This window comes from Balaenoptera acutorostrata, chromosome 4 (assembly GCF_949987535.1).
Source record: "Balaenoptera acutorostrata chromosome 4, mBalAcu1.1, whole genome shotgun sequence".
Classification (NCBI taxonomy): domain Eukaryota; kingdom Metazoa; phylum Chordata; class Mammalia; order Artiodactyla; family Balaenopteridae; genus Balaenoptera; species Balaenoptera acutorostrata.
Genome location: NC_080067.1, coordinates 151,423,834 through 151,449,908, shown reverse-complemented (window position 1 = coordinate 151,449,908; position 26,075 = coordinate 151,423,834). Strand labels below are relative to the sequence as shown.

Below are 26,075 nucleotides of genomic sequence, written 5' to 3'. Positions count from 1 at the left end.
GCAGAGGGTGCGTCTGGCCAGCGGCCTGGCAGCCGGGCAGACACCTCTCTCCCGAATTTAGAAAGAAGCCACTTAGTAATAACTTTCCCCGTAACAGTATTTCAAACGCTCTGTCTCATGTCCTCAGAGGTTTCTTTCCCCTCTCCTGCCTTTACAGTTTATGACATGAATCATTGGTGTTTCTGATACCCTGGCAGTCATCTTGGAAGGATTTCATTTGATACACCTCTGTTGTTACGAAAACGCAGGGCCAACCTAACCCCTTAAAACCTACTTATTTAACAAATGGCAGCAGTGAGTGCCCTGTATGAATTAGCACCCTATTACCAAGAGTAACGGAGTTCATGTTTCCTTATGTACTTGAGCATGCTTGTTTACTTTACAGGAGTCTTTTATGGGCAAATCTTAATTAAAAAGTATTCCTACTTTTCTCAAAATGCCATATAAAATGCAGCTGATAAAAGCTGAATTTTAGTTCTGCCAGGGTGAGAAGTGGTGAGTCCATCCGAGGTGCAGTGGCCCTAAATTTGGAGTTCAAGACAGGTCGGGGGCTTTCCTGGGAAACAGACCCCTCGGGTGGTCTGGACATCTTACCTTCTGTCCACGGTAGCCCTTGGGGCCGGGGGGCCCGGGGATCTCCAGACAGCTCACCTTGTAGCACTGAAACAGGAAGCAAGGGGCAGCGTGTGAGGCTAGCACCACAAGTCCCAGGAGGGAGGGGGAGGGTGCAGCCTGGGGCCCACTGGACACTGGGCCATCCTGAGCTGGGGGCTGCGTGATGGAACAGACTTGGGAGGTGCCCAGGAGGCCCCTGTGCCCACCAGGGGCGGGTTCAGGGGTCCACACCAGTGCTCTAGGCAAGTTTTGGAAATCAGGGCTGCATTAAGCAATGACCAACAGTAGAAAGTATTAAATCGCTGCTGGCCAGTCCCCACTGCGCTTGCACATTAAATCGCTGTGGTATTGAGCAGCTGCTCTGGGAAAGGGTGTGCTTGTAGTATCCTGGGCTGTGAGCTGGTGCTGGGGAAGCACAGGCTTCAGGTCCTGTGCTGCAGGTCCTGTGCTGGGCACCCAGCTGGCCACCTGCCTTCTCCTCCTGGCCTCCCTCAGGTGGATGGAGCCCGTCAGCCCAGAGGGCAACCCTCAACCTCGACCCTCATCCTTTGGCTGTGTAGACCCTAATGCTGACCTCCTGCGTTTAAACAGCCTGGTTGTGGCCAGGAGCCCTTTGTCCAGACTCGAGTCTCAGGCCCCACATGGAGCTGAGGGGTCTTGCTCCCAGGCCGGCCCCCCCCCTCATTGTCCTAGACCCTGGGAGTCCCAGGGAGTGGGGCGCGGGTGGTCGTCTCTGCTGGCTCAGAGGCCCCAAGCAGCTCCCGGCAGGGCCGGCAGGGATGGAAACGCTCTCACCTCTCCGTAGGCTTCATGTTTCTGCGGAAAAGACCCAGAGAGAAACCCTGGTTAGGGGGGACCTGGAGACATGGTCAGCTCCAAGTCTGGGCGGGGACGCAGGACACTGGAGTAGACAGGACCCTGCCCGGGGCCCACCCTCTTCAGCCACCTCACTCAGAGGGGGTAAACTGAGGCTCGGAGCGGTGGACTGCCCCCTGCCACGCGGGTGAGCGGATCCCAGGGCTCTGGGCCCCACGCTCCGTCCCTGCTGCTGGCGGGTGGGGGTGGCCTCCCCGGCCCAGCGACTCACCATGACCTTGATGATGCGGTTGACGGTGTCCTGGTCGATCTCGGTGGAGTCGGGCCGCATGGTGGCGTAGTTGTTCCGGTAGAGCTCGTGCGGCGTGTTGGCGATGTCCCGCAGGCCCTGCTCGTTCAGCTTCAGGTTGGGCGGCACCGCGAAGAGCCGGATGCCCTCCTCGCGGGCCCGCTCGGCCTGCAGCTTGATGCCCCCGCACGGGCTGCCCGTGACGTGGCCATCGGTGATGATCACCGCGAAGTTGACCACCCCCTTGCCCACGTGCTGCCGGACCTCCTGGGTCATGTTGGCCAGCATGCAGTCCGTGAAGGTGCCGCGGCGGAAGGAGCTGATGCCCTGCAGGCTCTTGGTGAAGGAGGCCCGGTCGCTGCCGGGGGGGCTGAACACCTCCACCAGGTCGGAGAAGTGCAGGCCGCCGTAGCGCCAGCTCAGGGCCACCTGGTCCAGGTAGAGCTCGTCCTGCAGCTGGCTGATGAACTGCAGCACGAACTGCTGCATGTGGTAGAGCAGGCTGTCGGTGGGGGACTGCATGGTGATGCTCTCCGACGTGTCCAGCACGAAGTACACGTGGACCGGGCAGTCGGCCTTCTCTGGGGACGCACACGAGTCACCGTGGCGCCGGGGCCCTTGCGCGGGCTGGTGCCGGGCTCTGCCCGCCTGGCCTCCCCGCAGCCAGCCCCGCCCCCGCCCTCCGGCCCCGCCCGGCCTCCCCGCAGCCCGCCCCGCCCCCGCCCTCCGGCCCCGCCCAGGCCTCGCCGCACCCACCCCGGTGGTACCTGGGCAGCTGTTCCTCTCGGAGGTGCTGGGGCTGATGACCTCCTGCTGCTGAGCGTGGACGGCCCCCAGGAGCCCCCAGAGCAGGAGGGCGAAGCAGGGGCCTGGGAGCATCTTGGCAGCGCCCGTGCGCCCCGACATCCTGCAGCAGGGGAGAGCGGCGCTGCAGACGGTGCCCCGCGCGCACAGCACGGCCCGAGCCCTCCTCCCCAGACGGTGGGGGCGGCACACACGCGGCCGGCCAGCAGCTGCGCTCGGGGGCCCCTCTCCCCCTGCCCTGGATGGGCCACAAGCATTGACTGGGAGCAGAGACCGCAAGCTTTGGGCTCCGCTCCGGGTGGGACGCTCGCCACTCCTCCCTGCCCTGCAGAGCCTGGGTGCGCTGGGCAGACAGGTGCGTCCTGGGAACTGAAAAGCCAGTGACTGGCATCGGTGAGAACAGAGGGGGTCCTGCGGTGGGCAGGGCAGAGGGGTCGCTGGGGGCGACTGGGAGGAGGGGCACCCGGGGAGGGGAGAGAGGCCCAGGCTGGGCCAGGGTGCGCCTTGGTACCGGACGCCATGCTGACTGGGGAGGGGGACGGCCTGGGGAGCGGAACGTGGCCGCTGACGAGGACAGGCCTGGAGGGCCGGCAGGCAGTGGCCTCCGGGTCCTGCTTTGTTGAGGGACGCGGGGACAGCTGCACAGGGTGGAGGGGACCCTTCTCCAGGGAGGTCACTGCGCCCTGGCGTGTCTCCGCGGAGCCTGGGGTGGTCCTGATGCTGTGGCCTCTGCACTCGGGTGCACCCTCTGCCGGACAAATGCAGCGAGAGGACCTCGAGGTGCGGCGTGGGTGGGCTGGCTGGGCTCTGGGGACACGGTGTGAGGGGAAGGGGGACCCTTCGTGGGAAGGCGAGGAAGGGGCTTGTCACCCTGCTGTTCCAGTGGGGACCCTGCAAACTGGTTCACTTGGCGCCCCTGGAACAGAGGGTGAACCTGCTGAAGATGCAGCCCTGCCGGGGACTTGGGCTCTGCTGGCAACCTGGGCCCTAGCATGGCTGGGGGCGAGAGGAGGCACCTGGAGAGCTCTGAAGGGAAGCAGAGGCGTTAGGGGCGCTTTGGTGCTGTTTCTTGGTGATGCCCCTCAACACTGTGGAAACCTCTCATTTTTGAGAGAAGGTGAATTTGCACTTGGTTTAAGGTGAGAGGGGTTATTCCTGGCATAGTTAGGGGTGCACAGGACGTGGTCCTGCCTCCCTCCGCATGGGGTCATGGTTAGCTCAAGAGGCTGTGAGGCTACAGGTAACAGTCATGACCCCGCAGGGTGGTGACAGTTGCTGAGATTAAAGCAAGCCCCATGGGAGTATCAGGAAATCCAGGAGGGCTTCCTGCAGGAGGTGATGGATGTGCCCAGACTGAGGGAATGGCCAGAGGAAGGAAGCTCCTGGCCGAGAGGAGTCTGGTTTAGGGAGGTCTGGGGGCAACACTCGATTGAGGTGAGGACCAGGAAGGTGGGGTGAAGGGCAGGTCAGGGGCTCTGAAGCACCCAGAAGCCAAGAGGGAGTCGGGCTGCACCAGCCAGAACCAAGGGTCCAGAGCCATCAACCACTGGCGACGGCCACTGTGGGACCTCAGTCAGGGGGGCCAGTCAGGGCTGACCGCTAGGATGTGGGCACAGCTTTGTCCTCCACTACCCCTCACCCTGCTGCCCCATGGAGGAGAGACTGCAGAGAGGGCACCATAAGGCCCACCATGTCCTGTGTGCTACAGGTGAGAGGGGACAGAACTGAGGGGAGGCTTGCCCAGCTTGGCACTGTTCTCCATGTGCACACATGTCACGCGCCACACACACACACAGACATCACACACGCATCACACATACCACACACACCACACACACACAGTACACCACACACAGACATCACCATACACACACAGCACACACAGCACACACACATCACACACACACACATCACACACACTCACATATCATACACCACACACACAGCACACACACAGCACACCACACACGTCACACACCACACACAGACATCACACACACACACACACCACACACACTCACACATCATACACCACACACACACAGCACACCACACACAGACACTACACACCACACACACACAGCACACATACAGCACACACACACACATCACACACACTCACACATCATACACCACACACAAAAACACACATAATAAATTAAAAGAGGCCCACATAATAAAGTGTACTGGTGGAAAATCTTACTCTCAAATGTAATGAAAAATTCTAAAAATATCTACCCAGGGGAAAAACACAATAGCAACAACAAAATACAGAAAACACCCGAAGGGAAAAATCACTTTGGCCTGCGGTAGGCAGCCTCCAAGGTGGCCCCCGATTACTCTTGCCCATACAGAGTCCTCTTACCCCCTGAACTGTCTCTGGCCAGTATGACCAACAGAACAACGTGGAAGTGATGCTGTGTGACTTCCACGACTGGCTCATAAAAGGAAGGGTGTCTCCTGCCTGGCCCCCTCTTGACTTGCTTGCTAGGGGGGAAGCCAGCTGCTGTAACGTGAAGACACTCAAGCAGCCTTTGCAGAAGCTCATGGGGGAGGTGATGAGGCCTACAGCCGACAGCAGTGAGTGAACCATCTTGGAAGCAGACCCGCCACCCCAGCCAAGACTTAGATGACCGAGGCTGTGGCCAATATCTTGACTCCACCTCATGAGGGACCCTGAGTGAGAACCACCCAGCGAAGCCTCTCCTGAATTCCTGGCCTGAATAAATTACAAGATAGTAAATGCTTATTGTTTTAAATCACTAAGTTTTGGGTTCTTTATTACACAGCAATAGACCACTAACAGAGGCATAAAACTTTTTCTCCACAACGTTGTAGACAAAGATGAGACAATAATTCAGGATTTTGACAGGAAAAAAAATGACCCAAGGATGTCTCCCCAGCCAACTTATCTTTCATGTATAAGGATAAACATCACAGAAAACTAAAAATAGAGCTACCATATGGTCCAGCAATCCCACTCCTGGGCATATATCCAGACAAAACTCTAATTCAAAAAGATACATGCACCCCTATGTTCATAGCAGCACTGTTCACAATAGCCAAGACATGGAAACAACCTAAATGTCCACTGACAGATGAATGGATAAAGAAGAGGTGGTATATTTATACAGTGGAATATTAGCCATAAAAAAACACAAAATAATGCCATTTGAAGCAACATGGATGCAACTAGAGATTATCACACTAAGTGAAGTAAGTCAGAGAAAAGACAAATACCATATGATATCACTTACATACGGAATCTAAAATATGACACAAATGTACTTATCTACGAAACAGAAACAGACTCGCAGACACAGAGAACAGACTAGTGGTTGCCAAGGGGGATGGGGGATGGGGGAGGGATAGATTGGAAGTTTGGGGTTAGTAGATGCAAACTATTATGTATAGAATGGATAAACAACAAGGTCCTACTGTATAACACAGGGAACTATATTCAATATCCTGGGATAAACCATAATGGAAGAGAATATAAAAAAGAATGTATATATGTGTATAACTGAGTAACTTTGCCAAACAGCAGAAATTAACACATCGTAAATCAACTATACTTCCATTAAAAATTAAAAAAGGATAAACATCTCAGACGTAAATGGGCTCAGATCTATGCCATCCACACACCATTCCTAAAAATATGCTGCAAGGAATTTCTGCAGACAATAGAGAAATGAATAAAAATAAATGAAAAGCAAAGAAACTTGAGACATACAGTAAAATATAGAAAATGAAGGGAAAAGAACTGAAGCATAAAATTAAAAGCCAGAAATTTCACATAGATCAGTTGTGACAATAAAGGCGTATGGCTTAAATTCTCCTGTAAAGACAAACTTTCCTAAATTGCGTCAAAAAATGAAACCCATCGCCATGAGGTTTGTAAGAGTCACCCTTTAAATAGAAAGCCACAGATGGTGCAAAGAAAATGGGGTGGGGAGGGGTGGACGCAAATGGAGAGAAAGACAGGGGCAGTGTTGTTGAGACACTAGAATTTAAGACAGAGGATGAGGGATGGGGCCCAGGAAAAGATAAAAGCTGCTGCAGTCCAGTTATAAATCTTTATGTACCTAATTTCATAACACAATATTACTTAAAGCACAATCTGTGAAAAATCAAAGAAAAAACTGACAGACTGCAACCAAGTAGACTTCAACTCGTCTTTTTATGTTACTGACAGATCATATTAAAAATAATAGAGGATCTGAATGTCATGTTTTATAAAACTTTGATAGTAACAGGCCGGGAATATGTATTTTCTAAACATAAAGGATTTGGATAATGTGCATAAAACACGTGCACATATTACATATATACCTATGTTTTCAAAACCTACAAGTAGGGGACATACACTCTTTTAAAAATTTTACAGAATTCAATCCTAGAGTAAGCCACAAAGAAAGTTTTAATTTATTAAAAAAATGGAAATTTTACAGATAAAATTCTTTGAGCTACAATGCAAAATTTGTCACTAATAAGACATAGGAAAAAAACCCCCAAAACAAAGCACTTGAAATTGAAAAACTCTCGCAAAAACTACATAGGAATTAGTGACAATGACGATGTACACATAAAAACAAATATGAGAAGGCCAAAACTATAATCGGGGGAAAATACATAGCCTTAGATGTTTTATGTTATAAAATAAGAAATTAGTGTAACAAATTAGGCATGTGGTTAAAGAATAGGGACAAAAAAACTTACAGAGATAAATCTCAGGAAAGCAAGAGAGAGAAAGTGGTAAAAAAAAAAAAAAAAACCAATTGGTTGAAAAAAAACCCACAGTAGAATAATAAATACATCTAAGAGCTGGTTCTTCAAAAAGGCCAATAAAATAGAAAAAATTTTAGCAAGTCTAAGCAAGAATAAAAATGATGTAAACACAAATATAGAAATATACAAATTTAAGGAGTAAAATAATGATGGATGAGGAGAGCTTTTATTGTTGTTTGTTTTTAAGAGCATACCAAGTGCAGCTTTGAGTGGGCTAGTAAATGCGAAAGACCGTTTTCTGGGAAAGTGGCCTCACCTCTAGAGAGGAGGTGAGGAACCGGCTGCACTCTGACTTGGAAGGAATGGAAACACGGGAAGGAAACATGTTCCCGAAGACTCTGGCCCAAACAGCTTTTGGGTGAGTTCTTTTGCATTTTCAAGAACAAACACTTCTCTATTTAACTTATTTCAGAACATAAAAAGATAAGCTTTTCAATTCATTTGTTAACTTGGCAAAACCTAAGACCAAAACTTGTTAAAAGATATCCCTAAAAGGAACTCTTTAGATAAATATCACTTTTGAATACAGTTGCAAAAATCCTAACTGATATTAGAAAATAAAATATAGTAGCATATTAAGGACTACTAAACCAGTACTAAGATGAAGTTAGTTAAAAATACAATGATGCAACATTAGGAAACATATTAACGTAAGTCACATTAATATAAAAAAGAAAATCATGTATAGGCATACCTCAGAGATATTCTGGATTTGGTTCCAGACCACCATAATAGAGCAAACATTGCAATAAAGGGAGTTGCAGGAATTTTTTTGGTTTCCCAGTGCATGTAAAAGTTATGTTTACACTATACTGTAGTCTATTGTGTGCAACAGTGTTATGTTTTAAAAAACAATGTACATAACTTAATTAAAAATACCTTATTGCTAAAAAAAATGCTAGCCATTATATGAGGCTTCAGTGAGTTGTAGTAGTAACATCAAAGACTGCTGATCACAGATCAACAGAACAAGATAATAATGAAAAAGTCTGAAATATTGCAAGAATTCCCAAAATGTGACAGACATAAAGTGAGCAAACGTGGTTGGAAAAATGGCGCTGATAAACTTGCTCGATGCAGGGTTGCCACAAACCTTCAATCTGTAAAAACCAAAACATCTGCAAGGTGCAATAAAGTGAAGTGCATTAAAATGAGGTACGTGTGTAACTGCTCTAAAAGAGCCCCAAAACATGCATTTGTGGTTAAACAAACAAACAAACAAACAAGGCAAAACCTCATAAGAGACTTAGGAGTTTTGGATTAACATTATAAAAGTAAAACCTCATAAGAAACTTAGGTGTTGGATTAATATTATAAAGGATATAAATTTCAAATCAACAGCCACTATCAAATTTTACACAAAAACTAAATAGGTGATCTTATCTTTGTGGGTCACAGACTCCTTTAAGAATCTGGACAGTTTCACCTGACACATATGCACAGATTACTCATATGGAGAAATCATAGTCCTCATTAATTCAGGGGGTCCATCTATGGAACTGACTCTGGATTAAAAACTCCTGCACTTGAAGAATGACCATTAGAGTATGAAAAATAAAAAATAAAAAAGACAAAGAGTGTTGATCTCATTATATTATTCACTGTTGTGTTGGAAGCCAATGCAATAAGACAGTAAACAGAAACAAAATGTAAGTCTTGGAAAGGAAGAGACAGGAACTGTCCTTATTAAAGATGGGACTGTCTACCTAGAAAATCCAATAAAATCAATTGAACAAAGTTTAGGGGAGAGAGAAAGGGGTATTCAATGAGGCAATTGTAAGAAAAAAAATACACAAAAATCTACAGATTTTCTTCTATCAGCAACAACCAATTAGAAAATGTAATGGAAAAAATACTATTTACACTAGCAAGAAAAACAACTTAAATCCAAGGAATAAACTTAATAAGAATCTACAGATGTGCAGGACTTATGAAAAAAGTCCAAAAATTTCTAAGGAACACAGTGGACAGACAAACCTTGTTTTTGGATGAGAGACACAATATTTAAGAATATCAGTTATTTCTAACTGAATCTATAATAGAACATAATTTTGATTAAAATTTCCAATAAAACTTTTTGCTTTTTTTGCCATTACACGTTGACAAAATGAATCTAAGATTTACCTGGAAGAAAAAATAAGAGTAGCTGAGAAAAATAAAAAATGAAGGGTGATGAAACTTGTGTTATCAAGTGCAATAATGGAATACAATTACAGTAATAAAGCATTAGTGGTTTTGGTGCTGGAATGGCCAACAGACCACACAGCAGTGGCATAACACCACATGAGAACTGAGGAAACGAGACGGCTGCTTTTCAGAGCACTGAGAGAAGGCTGGGAAAAGGGGTCACGATGTGATTAGAAATAAAGTAATCCCACCTCACACAGTACACCCAAATAAAGTCCAGGAGAAGTAAGTAACTGAGTGTAAAACATGGACCAAAAAGTCTTTGAAGGAAATAGAAAAGATGAAATGACAGTGAAATGTCTTATGATTACTCTGCACCAGACACTATGCTACATCTTTTCTTTTAACCCTCACAAGAGCCCTTGTGGATAGCACACTGGTGCTATTATAATCCCCATTTCATAGATGAGGAAACTGAGACTGAGACAGGTAACTTGTCCTCGGTGCTCAGAAAACAGCTGAGATCCAAATCCAGGCAGCATGGTTCTGAGTCCACACTCATGATAACTGGGCTCCCGCATATCACCTTCGTTAAAACAAAACAACATGAGCAGAGTGGAAACATACCAAGAGCCAGGCAACCATATTCCCAATGCATGATCAAGATTTCATATTCTTAAGGTTTAAAAATTTTGATGGCCCATTATTGTGTAAATGTTTACAAGTGTAATATATTTTTGTTGTTTTAAACTTTTTATTAATATATAATGTCCTTCTTTGCCTATTGTAACTCTTTTTGATTTAAAGTCCATTTTAATCTGGTGTTAGTATAGCTACCCCTGCTCTCCTTTGGTTCCTATTTGCATGGAATAACATTTTCCATCCATTCACTTCCAACCTGTTTGTGTCTTTGGTTCTAAAATGAATCTTTTGTAGACAGCATATAATTGGATCTCATTTTTTTAACATCCATTCTGCCAGTCTCTGTCTTTTGCTTGGACAGTTTAATCAATTTACAGTTAAAGTAACTACTGATAAGGAGAGACTTACTTCTGTAGTTTTCCTATTTGTTTCCTATGTAGTTATAGCTTTTTTGTTCCTCATTTCCTGCATTACTGTTTTCTTTTGTGTGCAGCTGATTTTTGTTGCAAAACATGTATATCCCTTCCTCATTTCTTTTTGTGCATATTCTTTTGGTACTTTCTTTATGGTTACCATGGGATTACATTTAACATTCTAAAGTTATAACAATATAATTTGAATTTATGCCAGTTTAACTTCAACAACATACAAAAAAATCTGCTTCTTTAAAAGCTCCCTCCCTATCCCTTTCAGTTACTGACGTCACAAAATTACATCTTTACACATTTTGTGTCCCAAAACACAAGCAAATATTATTTTTAATGCATTGGTCCCTTAAATTATGTAGAAAACAAAATGTGGAGTTACAATAATACTAGTTTTAAGAAGAACAGAGCTGGAGGAATCACGCACCCTGACTTCACACTATACTACAAAGCTACAGTAATCAAAACAGTATGGTACTGGCACAAAAACAGACACATAGATCAATGGAAAAGAACAGACAGCCCAGTGCATAAACCCATGCACGTATGGTCAATTAATCTATGACAAAGGAGGCAAGAATATACAATAGAGAAAAAACAGCCTCTTCAATAAGTGGTGCTGGGAAAACTGGACAGCTAAATGTAAAAGAGTGAAACGAGAACATTCTCTAGCACTATATACAAAAATAAACTCAAGATGGATTAAAGACCTAAATGTAAGACCAGATTCCATAAAACTCCTAGAGGAAAACATGGGCAGAACACTCTTTGACATAAATCACAACAATATTTTTTTGGCTCTCTCTCCTAAAACAAAGGAAATAAAACCAAAATTAAACAACTGGAACCTAATTAAACTTCAAAGCTTTTGCACAGCGAAGGAAACCATCAACAAAACGAAAAGACAACCTACTGAATGGGAAGAAATATTTGCAAATGATATGACCAATAAGGTGTTAATATCCAACATATATAAACAGCTTATACAACTCAACATCAAAAACACAAACAACCCAATTAAAAAGTGGGCAGATTTCACCAAGGAAGACATACAGATGGCCAAGAGGCACATGAAATGATGCTCAACATCACTAATTATTAGAGAAATGCAAATCAAAACTACAATGAGGTATCACCTCACACCAGTCAGAATGGCCATTATCAAAAAAGCTAGAAACAAACAAACAAACAAAAAAGCTAGAAACAATAAATGCTGGAAAGGGTGTGGTGAAAAGGGAACCCTCCTACACTGTTGGTGGGAATGTAAATTGATACAACCACTATGGAAAACAGTATGGAGGTTCCTTTAAAAAGTAGAAAGAGAACTACCATATGACCCAGCAATCCCACTACTGGGCATATACCCTGAGAAAACCATAATTCAAAAAGAGACATGCACCGCAATGTTCATTGCAGCACTATTTACAATAGCCAGGACGTGGAACCAACCTAAATGTCCACCGACAGATGAATGGATAAAGAAGATGTCGCACATATATACAATGGAATATTACTCAGCCATAAAAAGAAACGAAATTGAGTTATTTGTAGTGAGGTGGATGGACCTAGAGTCTGTCATACTGAGTGAAGTAAGTCAGAAAGAGAAAAACAAATACTGTATGCTAACGCAGATACATGGAATCTAAAAAAAAAAAAAAAAGGTACTGATGAACATAGTTGCAGGGCAGGAATAAAGAGGTAGGTATAGAGAATGGACTTGAGGACATGGGGTGGGAAGGTGAAGCTGGGGTGAAGTGAGAGTAGCATCAGCATATACGCATTACCGAATGTAAAATCATTGGCTGGTGGGAAGCAGCAGCATAGCACAGGGAGATCGGCTCGGTGCTTCGCGATGACCCAGAGGGGTGGGATAGGGAGGATGGGAGGGAGGCTCAAGAGGGAGGGGATATGGGGACATGTGTATGCATATGGCTGATTCACTTTGTTGTGCAACAGAAACTAACATGGTATTGTGAAGCAATTATAAAAAGAAATGGGCAGAAGAACTGAATAGACATTTTTCCAAAGAGGAAATGGCCAACAGGCACAGGAAAAGATGCTCAACATTGCTAATCATCAGGGAATTGCAAATCAAAACCACAATGAGATATCACCTCACACCTGTCAGAATGGCTATCATCAAAAAGAACACAAATAACAAATGTTGGTGAGGATGTGAAGAAAAGGGAACCCTCATGCACTGTTGATGGGAATGTAAGTTGGTGCATCCACTGTGGAAAACAATATGGAGGTTTCTCAAAAAACTAAAAGTACAACTACCATATGACCCAGCAATTCCACTCTTGGGTATATATTAGATTAATAATTTAAAAAAATGTATTAGTCTTTCAAATCATGTAGAAAAAAAGCGAGTTACATGCCATTGTTACATTAATTATTGTTATAATAATAATAGCTTTATAATTGCTCATGTATTTACCTTTACTGAGAGCTTCATATCTTCATATGACTTCAAATTATTGTCTAGTGTCCTTTCATTTCACCTTCAGGACCCTCTTGAGCATTTCTTACAGGGCAGGTCTAGCAGTAATGGACTCTTTCAGCTTTTGTTTATCTGGGAATGTTTTAAGGTTGCCCTCACTTCTGGGGGACAATTAGGCTGGATATAGAATTTTCAGGCAATAGGTTTTTTTTTTTCCTTTTAGCATTTTGAATATATCAACCCACTGCCTCTTGTCTCCAAAGTTTCTGATGAGAAATCTGGTAATCCTATTGAGAATCCCTTGGATATGATGAGTCACTTCTCTCTTGCTGATTTCAAAATTCTCTCTTTCTTTTTGTCTTTTGACAGTTTGGTTATAATGTGTATCACTGGGAGTCTCTTTAAGTTCATCCTACTTGTCTTGGATGTTTATATTCATGTCATTCATCAAACTTGGGAAGTTTCTTCACATATTTCCTCTGCCCCTTTCTCTCTCATCTCCTTCTGGGACTCCCAAAACAAGTATGCATGTCCTTTAGGTTCTGTTCATTTTTCTTTAATCTTTTTTCTTTCTGCTCCTCAGACTCATAATTTCCATTGTCTTATCTTCAACATCACTAATGCTTTCTTCTGTCTTCTCAAATTGGCCTTTGCATCCCTCTAATAAATAACTAAAAGTCATTGTACTCTTCAGCTCTATTATATCGTTTTGGATTCTACCTAGGTTTTCTATTTATTGATATTTCTATTTTGTTCATACATTATTTTCTTGACTTTCTCCACATCTTCCTTTAGTTCCTTGAGCATCTTTAAGATGGTTGTGTTAAAGTCTTTGTCTAGTAGATCCACCATCAGGTCTTTTTCAGGGACAGTTTTGGTTAGTTTATATTTTTTCCTTTGAGTGGGCCATACTTTCCTGTTCCTTTGTTTGCCTTTTGATTTTTTGTTAAAAACTGGACATTTGAATCTAAAATGGTAACTCTGGAAATCAGATTCTTCTCCTTCCCTAGGGTTTGCTGTTCTTGATTGTTTGTTTGTTTTCATTTTTATTTTTTGTTTTTGATTATTGTAGGCTGTCTCCGTGCCAAGGTTCAGCCTGAGGAGTAAAGGTAAGGTCTTTTCATTTCCTTCCTGAGCCTGCACTTTCCCCCAGGCATGTGCAGTTCCTGTTTAATTTCCCCTGTATATGCAGTTGCTTTTGAATGTCATAATCTTCAATGTCTGGCTCTCAAAAGGAGAAAAAGAGAAAAATGAATGGGGGAAAACAGGTGCCAGCCCTTTAAATCTCCTGGAAGTCAATTCAACCAGAGAGGGCAAGGCTTGCAATGATGAGGAGAAGTGTAAGAACAGTGGAAGCCTCAATAAATTGAAAAAGAAAATAACATAAAAAGTATCTTCTCTAATCACAATGGGATGACTTTAGAAGTCAATAACAGAAGGAAAACTGAAAAATTCACAAAATTGTGGGAATTAAACAACTCACCCTTAAAAAACCAATAGAATAGGTCAAAGAAGAATCACAAGGGAAATTAGAAAATACTCAGAGACTGATAAAAATGAAAACAAGACATACCAAACATATGAAACACAGTAAAAGCAGTATGAAGAAGAAAATTTATAGCTACAAATGTTAACATAAAACAACAAGAAAGATCTCAAATTAACAACCTAATTTTACCTTTACAACTTAAGGAACTAGAAAAAGAACAAATTAACAGCTAGCAGAAGGAATGAAATAATAAATACTAGAGCAGAGATAAATGAAATAATAGAAAAACAATAGAGAAAAATCAATGAACCAAAAGTCAGTTCTTCAAAAAGATCAACAACGCTGACAAATCTTTAGCTAGATGGACTAAGAAAAAAAGAGAATACTCAAATTACTAACATCAGCAATGAAAGTGGGAAATTACTACTGATTCTACAGAAATAAAAAGAATTATAAGAGAATACTATAATCAGTTGTATGTCAACAAATTAGATAACCTAGATGAAATGGACAAATTCCTAGAAACACAAAACCTACAAAGACAAAACCATGAAGAAATAGAAATTCTGAATAGACCTGTAATTAGTAAGGAGTTTGAATCAGTAATTGAAAATCTCCTGACAAAGAAAAGGCCTGGACATGATGGCTTTACAGATGAATTCTAGGAAGCATTTAAAGTAGAACTAACATCAGTACTTGTCAAACTTTTCAAAAAAATTGAAGAGGAGGGAATACCCCCAAACTCATTCTATGAAGTCAGCATTACCCTGATACCAAAGCCAGACAAAGACACTACAAGAAAAGAAAACTACAGACCAATATCCCTTATCAACATGGATACAAAAATCATCAACAAAATATTAGCAAACAGAATTCAACAGGATAGAAAAAGGATTAAACATCATGACCAAGTGGGATTTATTCCTGGAATGCAAAGATGATTCAACATATGAAAATCAATTAATGTAACACACCACATTAACAGAATGAAAGAAAAACGCACATGATCATCTCAATTGATGCAGAAAAATCTTTTGATAAAATTCAATATCCTTTCATGATTAAAGAATTCAACAAACTAGGAATAGATGGAAACTACCTCAGTATAATAAAAGCCATTTATAATAATCCTACAACTAACATCATACTCAATTGTGAGAGACTATAAGCTTTTCCTCTAAGGTCAGGAACAAAGCAAAGATGCCCACTTTCACCATTTCTATTCAACATAGTATTGGAAGTCCTAGTCAGAGCAATTAGGCAAGAAAGAGAAATAAAAGGCATTCAAACTGTATAGGAAGAAGTAAAATTATCTCTGTTCACAGATGATATGATTGTATAGGTAGGAAATCCTGAAGAGTCCACAAAAAGAAACTGTTACAATAAATGAATTCAGCTAAGTAGCAGGAAACAAAGTCAACACACAAAAATCAGTTGCATTTCTATACACTAACAATGAATAACACAAAAAGGAAAATAAGAAAACAATTCCATTTACATTAGCATCAAAAGAATAAAATACTTAGGAATTATTTTTACCAAAGAAGTGAAAGACTCACTGAAAAATATAAAACATTTCTGAGAGAAATTAAAGAAGATATAAATAAATGGAAAGATATTCTGTGTTTATAGATTGGAAGACTTAATATTAAGATGTCAATACTACCCCAAGTGATTCACAGATTTAATGCAATCTCCATTGAAATCTCAATAATGACTTTTGCAGAAATGGAAGAAACCACTCTAAAATTCGCAAAGAATATCAAGAGACCCTGAATAGCATAAACAATTCTAAAAGTGAAGAACAAACTGAGGAACAAACTTCCTGATTTCAAAATTTACTACAAAGCTACACTAATCAAAACAGTATGGTACTGGGCTAAAGGGACATATAGACAAATGGAATAGAATAGAGTCCAAAAATAACCCTCACATATGTAATCAAACGATTTTCAACAAGGGTGTCATGACCATTCAGTGGGGGAAAACACAGTCTTTTTCAACAAATGGTGCCAGAAAACTGGATATCCACATTCTAAAGAACGAAGTTGGACCTTACCTAACACCATACACAAAAATTAACTCAAAGTGGATCCATGATTTAAGTGTAAGACCTAAATTTATAAAACTTCTAGAAGAAAACAGAAGGAAAAACTCTTCACAATACTGGATTTGGCAATGCTTTCTTGAATATGACAACAAAAGCACAAGCAACTAAAGAAAAAAAGAGGCATACTGGATTCCATGAAAATTTTAAAAATTTGTGCATCAAAAGACACTATTCAGCCTCGTCCAGGGCACTCCTTTTCATGTCCTTCCACCAGTCGTGGGCAGGGTCTGAGCAGTTCACTGGGGGTGGAGATGCATTTTTGGGGAGGGCAGTGAGGCTCTGGGGCTGTGAGAGGAGGGCAGCCTGACACCAGAGGCAGCAGCGAAGCCTCAGAACACGAGGCTTCGGGACCCAGGACACGGAGTCCCCAGACCAGCCGCTGCCTTTGGGACCCCAGGGTAGCACAAGAGGCGAGGTTATTGTAATTCAGGATGCGAAGGGCAGAGTCGATATGTACCATCTTCTGGAATGTCCACCAAGGAACTCTGAAAATGATGACCTAGCAACCAGTTTGGTTCTTGATCCCTATTTCGGTTTTCAAACACACAAAATGAATACTGGCTTTCGGTCTGTTACAGGAAGGCAAGAAGAACTAAAGGAAGTGATTGAACATTTTAAGAAAGATGAGCACTTGGAGAAAGCCGTCAAATGTCTGACTTTGCAACAAAAATGATGCAGGAGGAGCAACTAAGCCCATGCACCACAACTACTAAGCCTGCGCTCTAGAGCCCGTGAGCCACAACTACTGAGCCCACGTGCCACAACTACTGAAACCCACGTGCCACAACTACTGAAGCCCGTGCGCCTAGAGCCCGTGCTCCACAGCAAGAGAAGCCACCGCAATGAGAAGCCCGCACACTGCAACAAAGAGTAGCCCCCGCTCGCCGCAACTAGAGAAAGCCCGCGCGCAGAAACGAAGACCCAACGCAGCCATAAATAAACAAATAAAATAAATTTATTAAAAAAAAAGATGCAGGAGAATTTATTCAAGGAACACGTATTTATTTACTTGCGAATGTTTGCAACTGACAGTGGATTTGAAATAATGCCTTGTAATAGATACTCATTAGAACAAAAGAGAGCCAAAATAATTGCAACCAAAGAGTGGAAATGAAATGACAAAATAGAATTACTGGTGGGTTGTGTTGCTGAGCTTTCAGAAATTGAGGGGAACATCCTACTTGGACCCAGAGAAAACGACTTCAGTGTTGAGTATTCCAGAAGGAAAAACTGTGCTCAGCTTGCCTTGGTCCTGCTGCATTTACAAACCATGACTGCAGACCTAAGTGTGAGTTTCTGCCAGTTGGCCAAGACACAGCAAGTGCGAAGGCTCTAAGAGATACTGAACCTGGAGAAGAAATTCTTGCTACTATGGAGGTGGGTTTTCTGGGGGGCAATAATGAGTTCTGCGAGTGTTACACTTGTGAAAGATGGCAACTGGTGCTTTTAAATCCAGAGTGGGACTCTTGCTTCTGCTGCTGTTATCAACAGCAAATGTGGACTCAGAGAAACAGTAAACCTTTAAATAGGCTTAAAAAGTTAGGTGACAGCAGTAAGAATTCAGTCAGTCTGTCAGTCCTAACACTGACGCAGACACCACTCAGGAATAGAAACAACGCAAGGTCATCATACGTTTGAAAGAAACCCTTCCACGGTGTTAGTTTCTCTGTGATGACGTTGTCAGGTCCCACGAGAAGACAAAGGACGACGTGGCATCTCACAGGCACACACGTCTTCCACGCCTGGCCAGTCTGTTAGGTTGGCTGGTGGACTTGGGGAGTTCATAGCGTCTGGCCTCAAGGCTCCCAACCCCCTTTTTACAACTTGCTTGCCTTTTTCAAAATGAGCTGACCCAATTCACCAAACCACCAGTTTCCAGACTCAGAACTATGATAGAGGAGCATTTTGAATGTTGCTCTACTATGACGTGTTGTAATGTGTAATACACATCTCAAGAGAGATGAAGAGGAGAAAGAAGTGAGCTTTTAGATACCTGCAGTGAGTGGGGGTAGAACCTAATGGAGACCGGAGAAAGAGAGAATGAAGAATAAAGAGAAAAGAAAGAGAAGAAAGCCTAACAAGCAAAAGAAAACACATCATGTTTGTGGAGCTTTGAAGTCCTGGAATCACTGTGATCGCTACTGTTTTTCATCAGGGTGACACCAGTTTTCTCTAGTTGCCCCTAAAGCAGTAGCCTCTTTAGTCTGACTTGTCTCTGATAGGAATAAAGTTTAAAAGTTTTAACTTGATGGTCCCCACAGCACGCCTGTTTTGGCACTATAAATGTCCACACAGGGCTTCCCCGGTGGCACAGTGGTTAAGAATCCGCCTGCCAATGCAGGGGACATGGGTTCGAGCCCTGGTCCAGGAAGATCCCACATGCCGCGGAGCAACTAAGCCCGTGCACCACAACTACTGAGCCTGAGTTCTAGAGCCCGCAAGCCACAACTACTGAGCCCATGCACCTAGAGCCTGTGCTCCGCAACAAGAGAAGCCACGACAATGAGAAGCCCGCACACCATAACGAAGAGTAGCCCCTGCTCACCGCAACTAAAGAAAGCTCGTGCGCAGCAACGAAGACCCAGCACAGCCAAAAATAAATAAATAAATAAATAAATAAATAAATAAATAAATAAACTTATTAAAAAAAAATGTCCATACATACCTCTTAGCACGTAAGTACCCTCTGAGGTCTGATTATTTCGGCTCTTCTCCCTGTCTTCAGATGTCTTCAGCCCAACTCTGGGTGCTCCTCTCCACTACAGAAGATCCCAAAGAAAAGGGAGGGTGTCTCCCATGATGGTGACTGTCACTGCCGTGAAGTCTGACTCTACCTGCTGCTGGGGGTCAGAGGCCAGGGGTAACCTCTGCCGTGGAAAAGTGATACTGTGTTCCTATTCCAGTCTTTAATGTCCAAAGTGAACAAAGACGGGCAGTCAGTCTGTCATTTACCCTTGACTGTTGGTTTTAATAATAAATGCAGAACAATACAAAAGAGACACTATCCAGAGAGTCAAAAGGCAGCCTACATAATTGGAGAAAATACTTGCAAATCATATATCTGATAAGGGATTAATATCCAGAATATATAGAGAACTGAAACTCAACAACCAAAACCCCAGCAACCCAATTCAGAAATGGGCAAAGGGCTTGAATAGACATTTCCCTAAAGAAGTTATACCAATGGCCAATAAGCACATGAAAAAATGCTCAACATCACTAATCATTAGGGAAATGCAAATCAAAATTATGATGAGATATCACCTTACACTCATTAGGATGGACAGTATCAAAAAACAAGAAATGTTGGAGAGATAAGGGGAAATTGGAATTGTTGGTGGGAATGTACAAATGTAGAGCTGTATGGAAAATAGTATGGTGGCTCCTCAAAGAATAAAAATAGAATTACCATATGATCTACCAGTTCTACTTCTGGGGCTATACATACTCAAAGGAATTGAAAGTTGGGTCTCAAAGAGATATTTGTACATCAATGTTCATAGCAGTATTACTCAGAATAACTAAAATGTGGAAGCAACCCAGGTGTCCATCGATGGATGAATGGATAAGCATAATGTGGTCCATCCATACAATGGAATATTATTCAGCCTTGAAAAGGAAGGAAATTCTGACACATGCTATGACATGGATGAAACTTGAGGACATTATACTGAGTGAAATAAGCCACACACAGAAAGACGAATACTGTATGATTCACTTATATGAGGTACTTAGAATATCTCAGAAATCATAGCGACAGAAGGTAGAATGGTGGTTGCCAGGGGCTGGGGGAGGGGGGATTGGGGAGTTAGTGTTTAATGGGACAGAGTTTCAGTTTTACAAGATGAAAAGTGTTCTGGAAATGGATGGTGGTGATGGTATCACAATATGAAGGTACTTAATAGCACTGAACTATACATTTTAAATGGTTCAGATGGTAGATTTTATGTTATGTGTATTTAACCACAATTTTAAAAAATTAGGGGAAAAAATCTCTTACAAAGTAGTAAAAAATGAGCACCCATTAGGAAGACGGGGAAATCATAACCAGGAAAGTAACAGCAGTACAAATGGTCAGTGATCGAGCTGCACAAAAACCAAGGACATGCAGACAAACCAACATGGCACCATCCCTCATCTATGAAACTGGCAAATAGGACAGAAAACCAGACACTGTCCACAGCCAGAGCACCAGGGCCTGTCTCCACTCCTCTGGTGGCTCTGACAACAGGTTTGGAAGCCTTGACACTTTTCAGAACTTGTGACCCAGACTCTGCTCTCCAAGGAGCAGCTCCCCACAGCTGGGCTGCCCACCCTCCGTCTGCCCGTCACAGGGTCTACACTGGGCCCCCGGAGGCTACCCGCTGGCGGGGCGTGGGGCTGCCGGCCTGTTCAGATCTCTGGGGCGGATCTGCACCCGGTCTTTGCAGAGTGTCGCTTTCCGATTTGGCCCAATCCCAGCACATGCTTCAGGGCGGGGGCTGGCCCCCCAGGTCCTGTCCAGGGAGCAGCAGCCCACGAGCCCTGCTTCTTTGCAGGTGTGCCCCTCACCAGGGTCCCCCGGCTTTGCATCAATGTTTGAAAGGAGCCACAGGAAGGAGAGACCCGCTGGAACACGGGGCCGTGTTTAAAGGAAAAGAATCAAACTATTTGAGTTTTTCTTAAAATAATCACAAGAGCTAGGTTTCCCAGCATTGTAAAGCACTTGTGGCCACAAACATGGTCTCCCTATACCCTGTGAACCTGGAGACCTTGTTCTACAGATGAAAAAGCAGCGCCAGAGAGGAGGCTGGGCTTGGCCCACACCCCCTGCTGAGGCCCCGGGAGGACCCCTGGGTCCTGCTCCTCTCCCAGGCACCGGCCCATCTCAGGGAGCTCATCTCACACCTGAGGGACCTCAGGCGGGCCTGCTGCACAACAGAGCTGCCTGTGCTGGCTGGCGATGCAGAGTCTGCTGGGCGTGGATGTGTCCTGCCCGGTGCAGGGCCGCGCTCCACCCGACCAGGTGACCCAGCGGCTGGAGCCTGGCTTTCACCTGGATGTTGCCTTCCCTGTAGTTTCCACTGTGGACATGCCCAACAACTGCCCCTAACCTGCCGCGGTCTTCACAGGCCTCCCAGGTCACTTTCATCAGCCCAGGGTGGCAGCTTCCCAGTGGCCAGAGTGGCCCAGTGGCCCACTGAGAGCCACGTCCTGCCAAGGGGACACATCTGCGCCCCTTGCATCCAGCCCCTCCAGTCACCTATGCCCCGGGGGCCCAGGACCTCTCCCCCGCCCAGCTCTCCTGCCTCAGAATGACGGAAGGAAGGAAGGCAGACCACCTCCCTCCCTCCTGGAAGCCCCCAGTGCCCGTCCAGCCTCCTGGCCCCGATGAGGCAGACAGGAAATAGGCCCCAACGTAAGATGGCCTCCAAGCCAGAACTCCTTTACTGGAAACAAAACCCAGGGAAATCCGTGTACCTCAAGCCTCCTTCTTTTTGGGTGTCCCTCTACAAGTGCAGATCCTTCCCTTGGGGACAGCTGGGTGGCCTGGGGGTGTGGGGGCCATCAGCTTTCTCCCTGGGTTCAGGGGACCATTCTCCGGGGCCCCGGGCAGGATGGCAGGCACCCCAGGGCGCCGCCCTGCGCCCTGCCGTTTTTGGTTGTTACCAGCATCAGCTGATACTCTCAGCGGCTGACCTCCCCACCCCCACAGTGGGTGCTGGGCCCTGTCCCGGGCTCTGCTGGGCCCCTGAGGAGCCCTGGGTGGGTGTGGGGCCCGACCAGCAGGGGAGCTGCCCTGGCACAGTCCGCCTGGGCTCCCACCTCCCTCCCTGCGTCCCACTCAGCGCCCCCTTAGTCTCCCTTAGCAGACTTTGTCGGGCGGATGCCGGTGCGCCCCTCCAGCCTCAGAGGAATGGGGGCAGGCTGGGCTCCTGCCGACTCCTGGGTAGGGTCGGGTGTGACCTGTGCTCTCCCCCTCCCTGCTCACCCCTGCTTCCGGGTAGCAGAGACCCCCGCCTCGCCTGCAGCCCGAGTGCCCGGGAAGCTGGCCCCTCAGAGCTCATTCCAGGGGCCAGTCCTTCCAGGGGGAGGAGGGACATCCGCTCCCTCTCAGCCGAGCCGAGGAGGGGGCCAGCACCCCTGGAGGCCCTGTGCTCAGTTCCGGGGGGGGGGGGTCCTCCCGTGGGAGTGAGCTGGGCTCCTCAACCTCCGGAGATGTCCCCGGCCGGAGACAGAACTAAGCCTCCCAGGAGCGGCCAAGGGTCTGGCTGCAGATGGGGGACCCGGGCAGGGACGGCAGGCGCCGTGGCCTCAGCACCGCGCCGGGAACCGGGAGCCCAGCTCGGCCCCAGGAGAGGCGGGGACAGACGGGCGGGCCCCCGCGCGAGGCGCCCCAGGCGCGGACCTGGGGGCTCCGAGCGAGGCCGGCGGTGCAAGTGCGGGCACCGCGGCGGGCGCGTCCCCCGGCGAACGCCAAGTCCCCGCGTCCCGGCGCCGAGGCGGACCGCGCTGCCCAGTGCCTTACCTGACCGCGCGTCGGGCCCCCTCGCCGGACTCTTCGCGAGCGCAGAGGCTCCGGGTCCCGTCGGTGCGAGACGGCGCCGAGTGGGCAGGGGGAGGGGCCGCTGCTAGACCCCGCCCCGCCCCGCCCCGCCCCGCGCCCACAGAGGCCACCGGGAGGCGCTGCGGCCCCGCGCATGGCGGCGGGGAGGGGCTGACAGGGGACCCGAGGGGCCGGGAGGGGACCGGAGGGGGCAGGGGTGCGGGGAGTCGGGGGACGGGGCGGGAGAGCGGCCCCTGGAAGACAGGACCCCTCCCCGCCCTCGGACTGCTGCTCCGAGTGGACGCCTGCCCACCTCCCTGCCTGCTGCCCGCCCCCCGCCCATTTCCCCGCGACCTGCGGCGTCTCCTCCGGGGCCTGGGGCGCCTCGGACTCCCCACTCACTCGCCCCTTGGAGGAGCAGCCCTGGGAGGCCGCAGGGTCCTCCCGCCCGGCGTCCCCTCCCCATGTCCCCCTTGCTCAGGGCCAGCGGGCTGGGGTCTTCTTCCTCATGCAGGGACACGCAGCTCTGTGACCCACTGATCACAACGGGTGTCCCGCTGTGGGGTCCCCGCCCCTCAGGGGTGAAAGGCCGGCCGGGGAGGGGCAAGGGCAGCCAGGACAGCGGGAGCCTCAGGCACTCTGGGTGGGGAGCGAGGGCCTAGTGGTGCTGGCTGGGCCCCGGTTTCCTTGCAACAACCCCACAGGTGCTCCTGGGGCTGGGCCCTGGGGCCACTGTGATGGCCCTACCTGAGCCGAGGCTGGGAGAGGGTGAGCAGGGTCCCTGTCAGGGCTGTGGGGGGGATCGCCACTCCCCCACCCGCCCTGGAGCGGCAGCCCCCCAGACCAGTGCTCCTCCTCGAGGGAGGGTGCAGGCGGGACTGGGGCCGAGGTCCCTGGGCTCTGGGATAGGCCGTGCCACCGCCATCCTTGAAGGGAGCCCAGGCGGCAGGAGATACGGCTCCAGCCTCAGACGAGCAGCTTTGCGAATCTCTGGCTCAGCCCCTCCGCCCAAGAGGAGAGAGACCCCAGAGCTTCTTGGTCACCTGTGTGTGCCCGGGAGGGCTTCCCCGCGGCGTGCACCCCCGCGGCGTGCAGCCCCGCTGGTCTTCCTGACCACCTCTTTCTGTCTGTGCCCTGATTCTGGTGCAGCTGGGTCCCATCTCCTGTTGGGATAGTACGGTGGCCGAGGCCAGGGGTCTTTGTGTCCTCCGTGAGCCCAGCAGTAGTGACTTGAAGCAGAAGGGGAGGGACACGCAGTCCCTGCAGCCTCGAGACAGGCCGCCCCTGCTCGGCCATCTGAAGGGCTTGCAAGTTACGCCTTGGCTCCGGCACGCTGCCTTCCACCTGCTGCCCCTCCCGGAGCCCCTCCGGCTGGACCCCCGTCAGTGCCCACTCCACCGCCCACTGCCCACCCGTCCCTTGGCAGCACCAGTCACTGTCTCCTCCCCAGGGGCCTTTCCCGTGTGGATGGGCGCCGGAGCCAGGGGGCACTGAGGTGGGGGTGTGGCTGTGTGAGTGTGTGTATCTGTGTGTGGGTGGATGTGCAGTGTGTGTGCTGTGTGTCTGTGTGCAAGTGTGTTGAGTGTGGCAGCTGCGTGGCGGCCAGGAACACGAGCCCAGGCTCCCTGCCCTGGGGTGCTGCTGCCTAGGGCCCCGCATGGTGCCGCCCCGCTGGGTCCACCTGTGCCCTCTGGGGCCACACTTCCCATGGGGGCTGCTCCCAGGGCTATGAACACAGGCCCATTCCTACAAGACCCAAATCCTTTAAGGGGCTAAGCTGGCTCCAGGTGTCCCTGTCAACATGGCCAGGACAGTCTAGGAGCTGCTCTGTGGGCGGCCACTCGCCTTCCCCAGCGCCCTCCCCGTGTCCTCCCAGGGGTCTCATCTCTGGTCTGAGGGCTCCCCTATCATCCTCGGCCTCCTCCCCTGGATCCTTCGCAGCCATTGCCCCAGGAAATCTCTAGTCACATCCCGCCTGCCTTGGTGCCTCCTTCTCGGAGGGCCGCAGTGGACACAGGAGTGCAGGGGGACATTGGTGCTGCCTCTCCCACCACTGGTGACCCCGTCCGGTTGGTGTGTGGGGGGCAGGGAGTTCTTGGCACAAGGTGGAGGCCCAATTGCCAGATTCCACCAGGTGTGACCTGGGAAAATGTCCTGTTACAAGGAGCACCTCGCAGGTGTGACGACGCAGGAGTCTGAAGGGGTCGGAGGGCTACCTGGCTAGTGCTGAGTTGCACCGACGGCCCTGCGGGGGTCACGGGAGACCGAGGCAGTCAGCCAACGGTTAAGGGCTCAGGGCGAGAGCCAGGGGTCTCTTTGTCCTAAAAAGAGATCCCGTCTCCTTCGGGGGAAGAAGTGAGGGCTGAGCAGCGGCTGAGAATGATAGGAGCACCCGGCTCCAGGCGCCGTGACTGCTCGGCCGCCGCTGGTCGGTGACGGTCAGGCCCTGGCCGAGTAAACCCGAGACCCTGAACCTGGTGGGGACATCCGGGTGGAAGCCCTGAGGAAGGGGCTCTGCAGACCCCTGAGCCCTCAGAGCTGGCGGGGCCCCCACTCTTCCCTGGTAGAGCCGACACTTCACTGTGCTGGGAGTCGCTGCAGGCGCCTTCCTGCCGCAAGGCAACAGATGCCCCCCGTGGAGGCCAGCCCGGCCCATCTCCTGGCTGCCAGGCCAATGACCGGGAGAGAGTCCAGTGTAACCTGATGGGGACCTGTGGGCCGGGTCAGAAGGACAGAGGTCGTGCATCAGAGGAGCTGCGGGAGAGCCAGCCCACCTGCCAGCGCCGGGCAGAAGTCCTGGGGTTGAATTTGAGGGTCCTTGACCCAGAGGCCAGAACAGAAGACTGTGAAAGCAGGAGTTCTCAACTTGGAGGCACTTACTCAGAACTTAGGATTTAATCTCCTGGCAAGTCTTCAGGTCACAGGGCACACTCAATTCTGGGATGACTCACAGAGGCCTGGAGAAAGTTCTGGCCCACAGTGAGCAGAATAGAAGTGCAGA

General features: G+C 47.8%; 1 protein-coding gene and 1 pseudogene across 3 annotated transcripts in view; one reads left to right on the top strand and one right to left on the bottom strand.

Moving 5' to 3' along the window:
- Positions 1 to 23,165, bottom strand: part of COL6A2 (collagen type VI alpha 2 chain) — a 37,059-nt gene extending 13,894 nt beyond the window's left edge. Inside the window, exons 1-6 of one of the 3 annotated variants that reach the window (XM_057546180.1) lie at positions 23,057 to 23,155; positions 19,214 to 19,307; positions 2,488 to 2,627; positions 1,703 to 2,301; positions 1,411 to 1,431; positions 595 to 660 (exon numbers count right to left, since the gene is read on the bottom strand). In XM_057546180.1, the coding sequence (XP_057402163.1) occupies positions 595 to 660; positions 1,411 to 1,431; positions 1,703 to 2,301; positions 2,488 to 2,626 (825 nt within the window). In that variant the 5' untranslated portion in view covers position 2,627; positions 19,214 to 19,307; positions 23,057 to 23,155. Of the gene's footprint in view, positions 1 to 594; positions 661 to 1,410; positions 1,432 to 1,702; positions 2,302 to 2,487; positions 2,628 to 19,213; positions 19,308 to 23,056 lie in introns of all 3 variants that reach the window. The other 2 variants (XM_057546178.1, XM_057546179.1) reach the window with 2 other exon arrangements.
- LOC103006070 (histone-lysine N-methyltransferase KMT5B-like) lies at positions 17,017 to 18,158 on the top strand (annotated as a pseudogene).
- Positions 23,166 to 26,075: the final 2,910 nt, after the last annotated feature.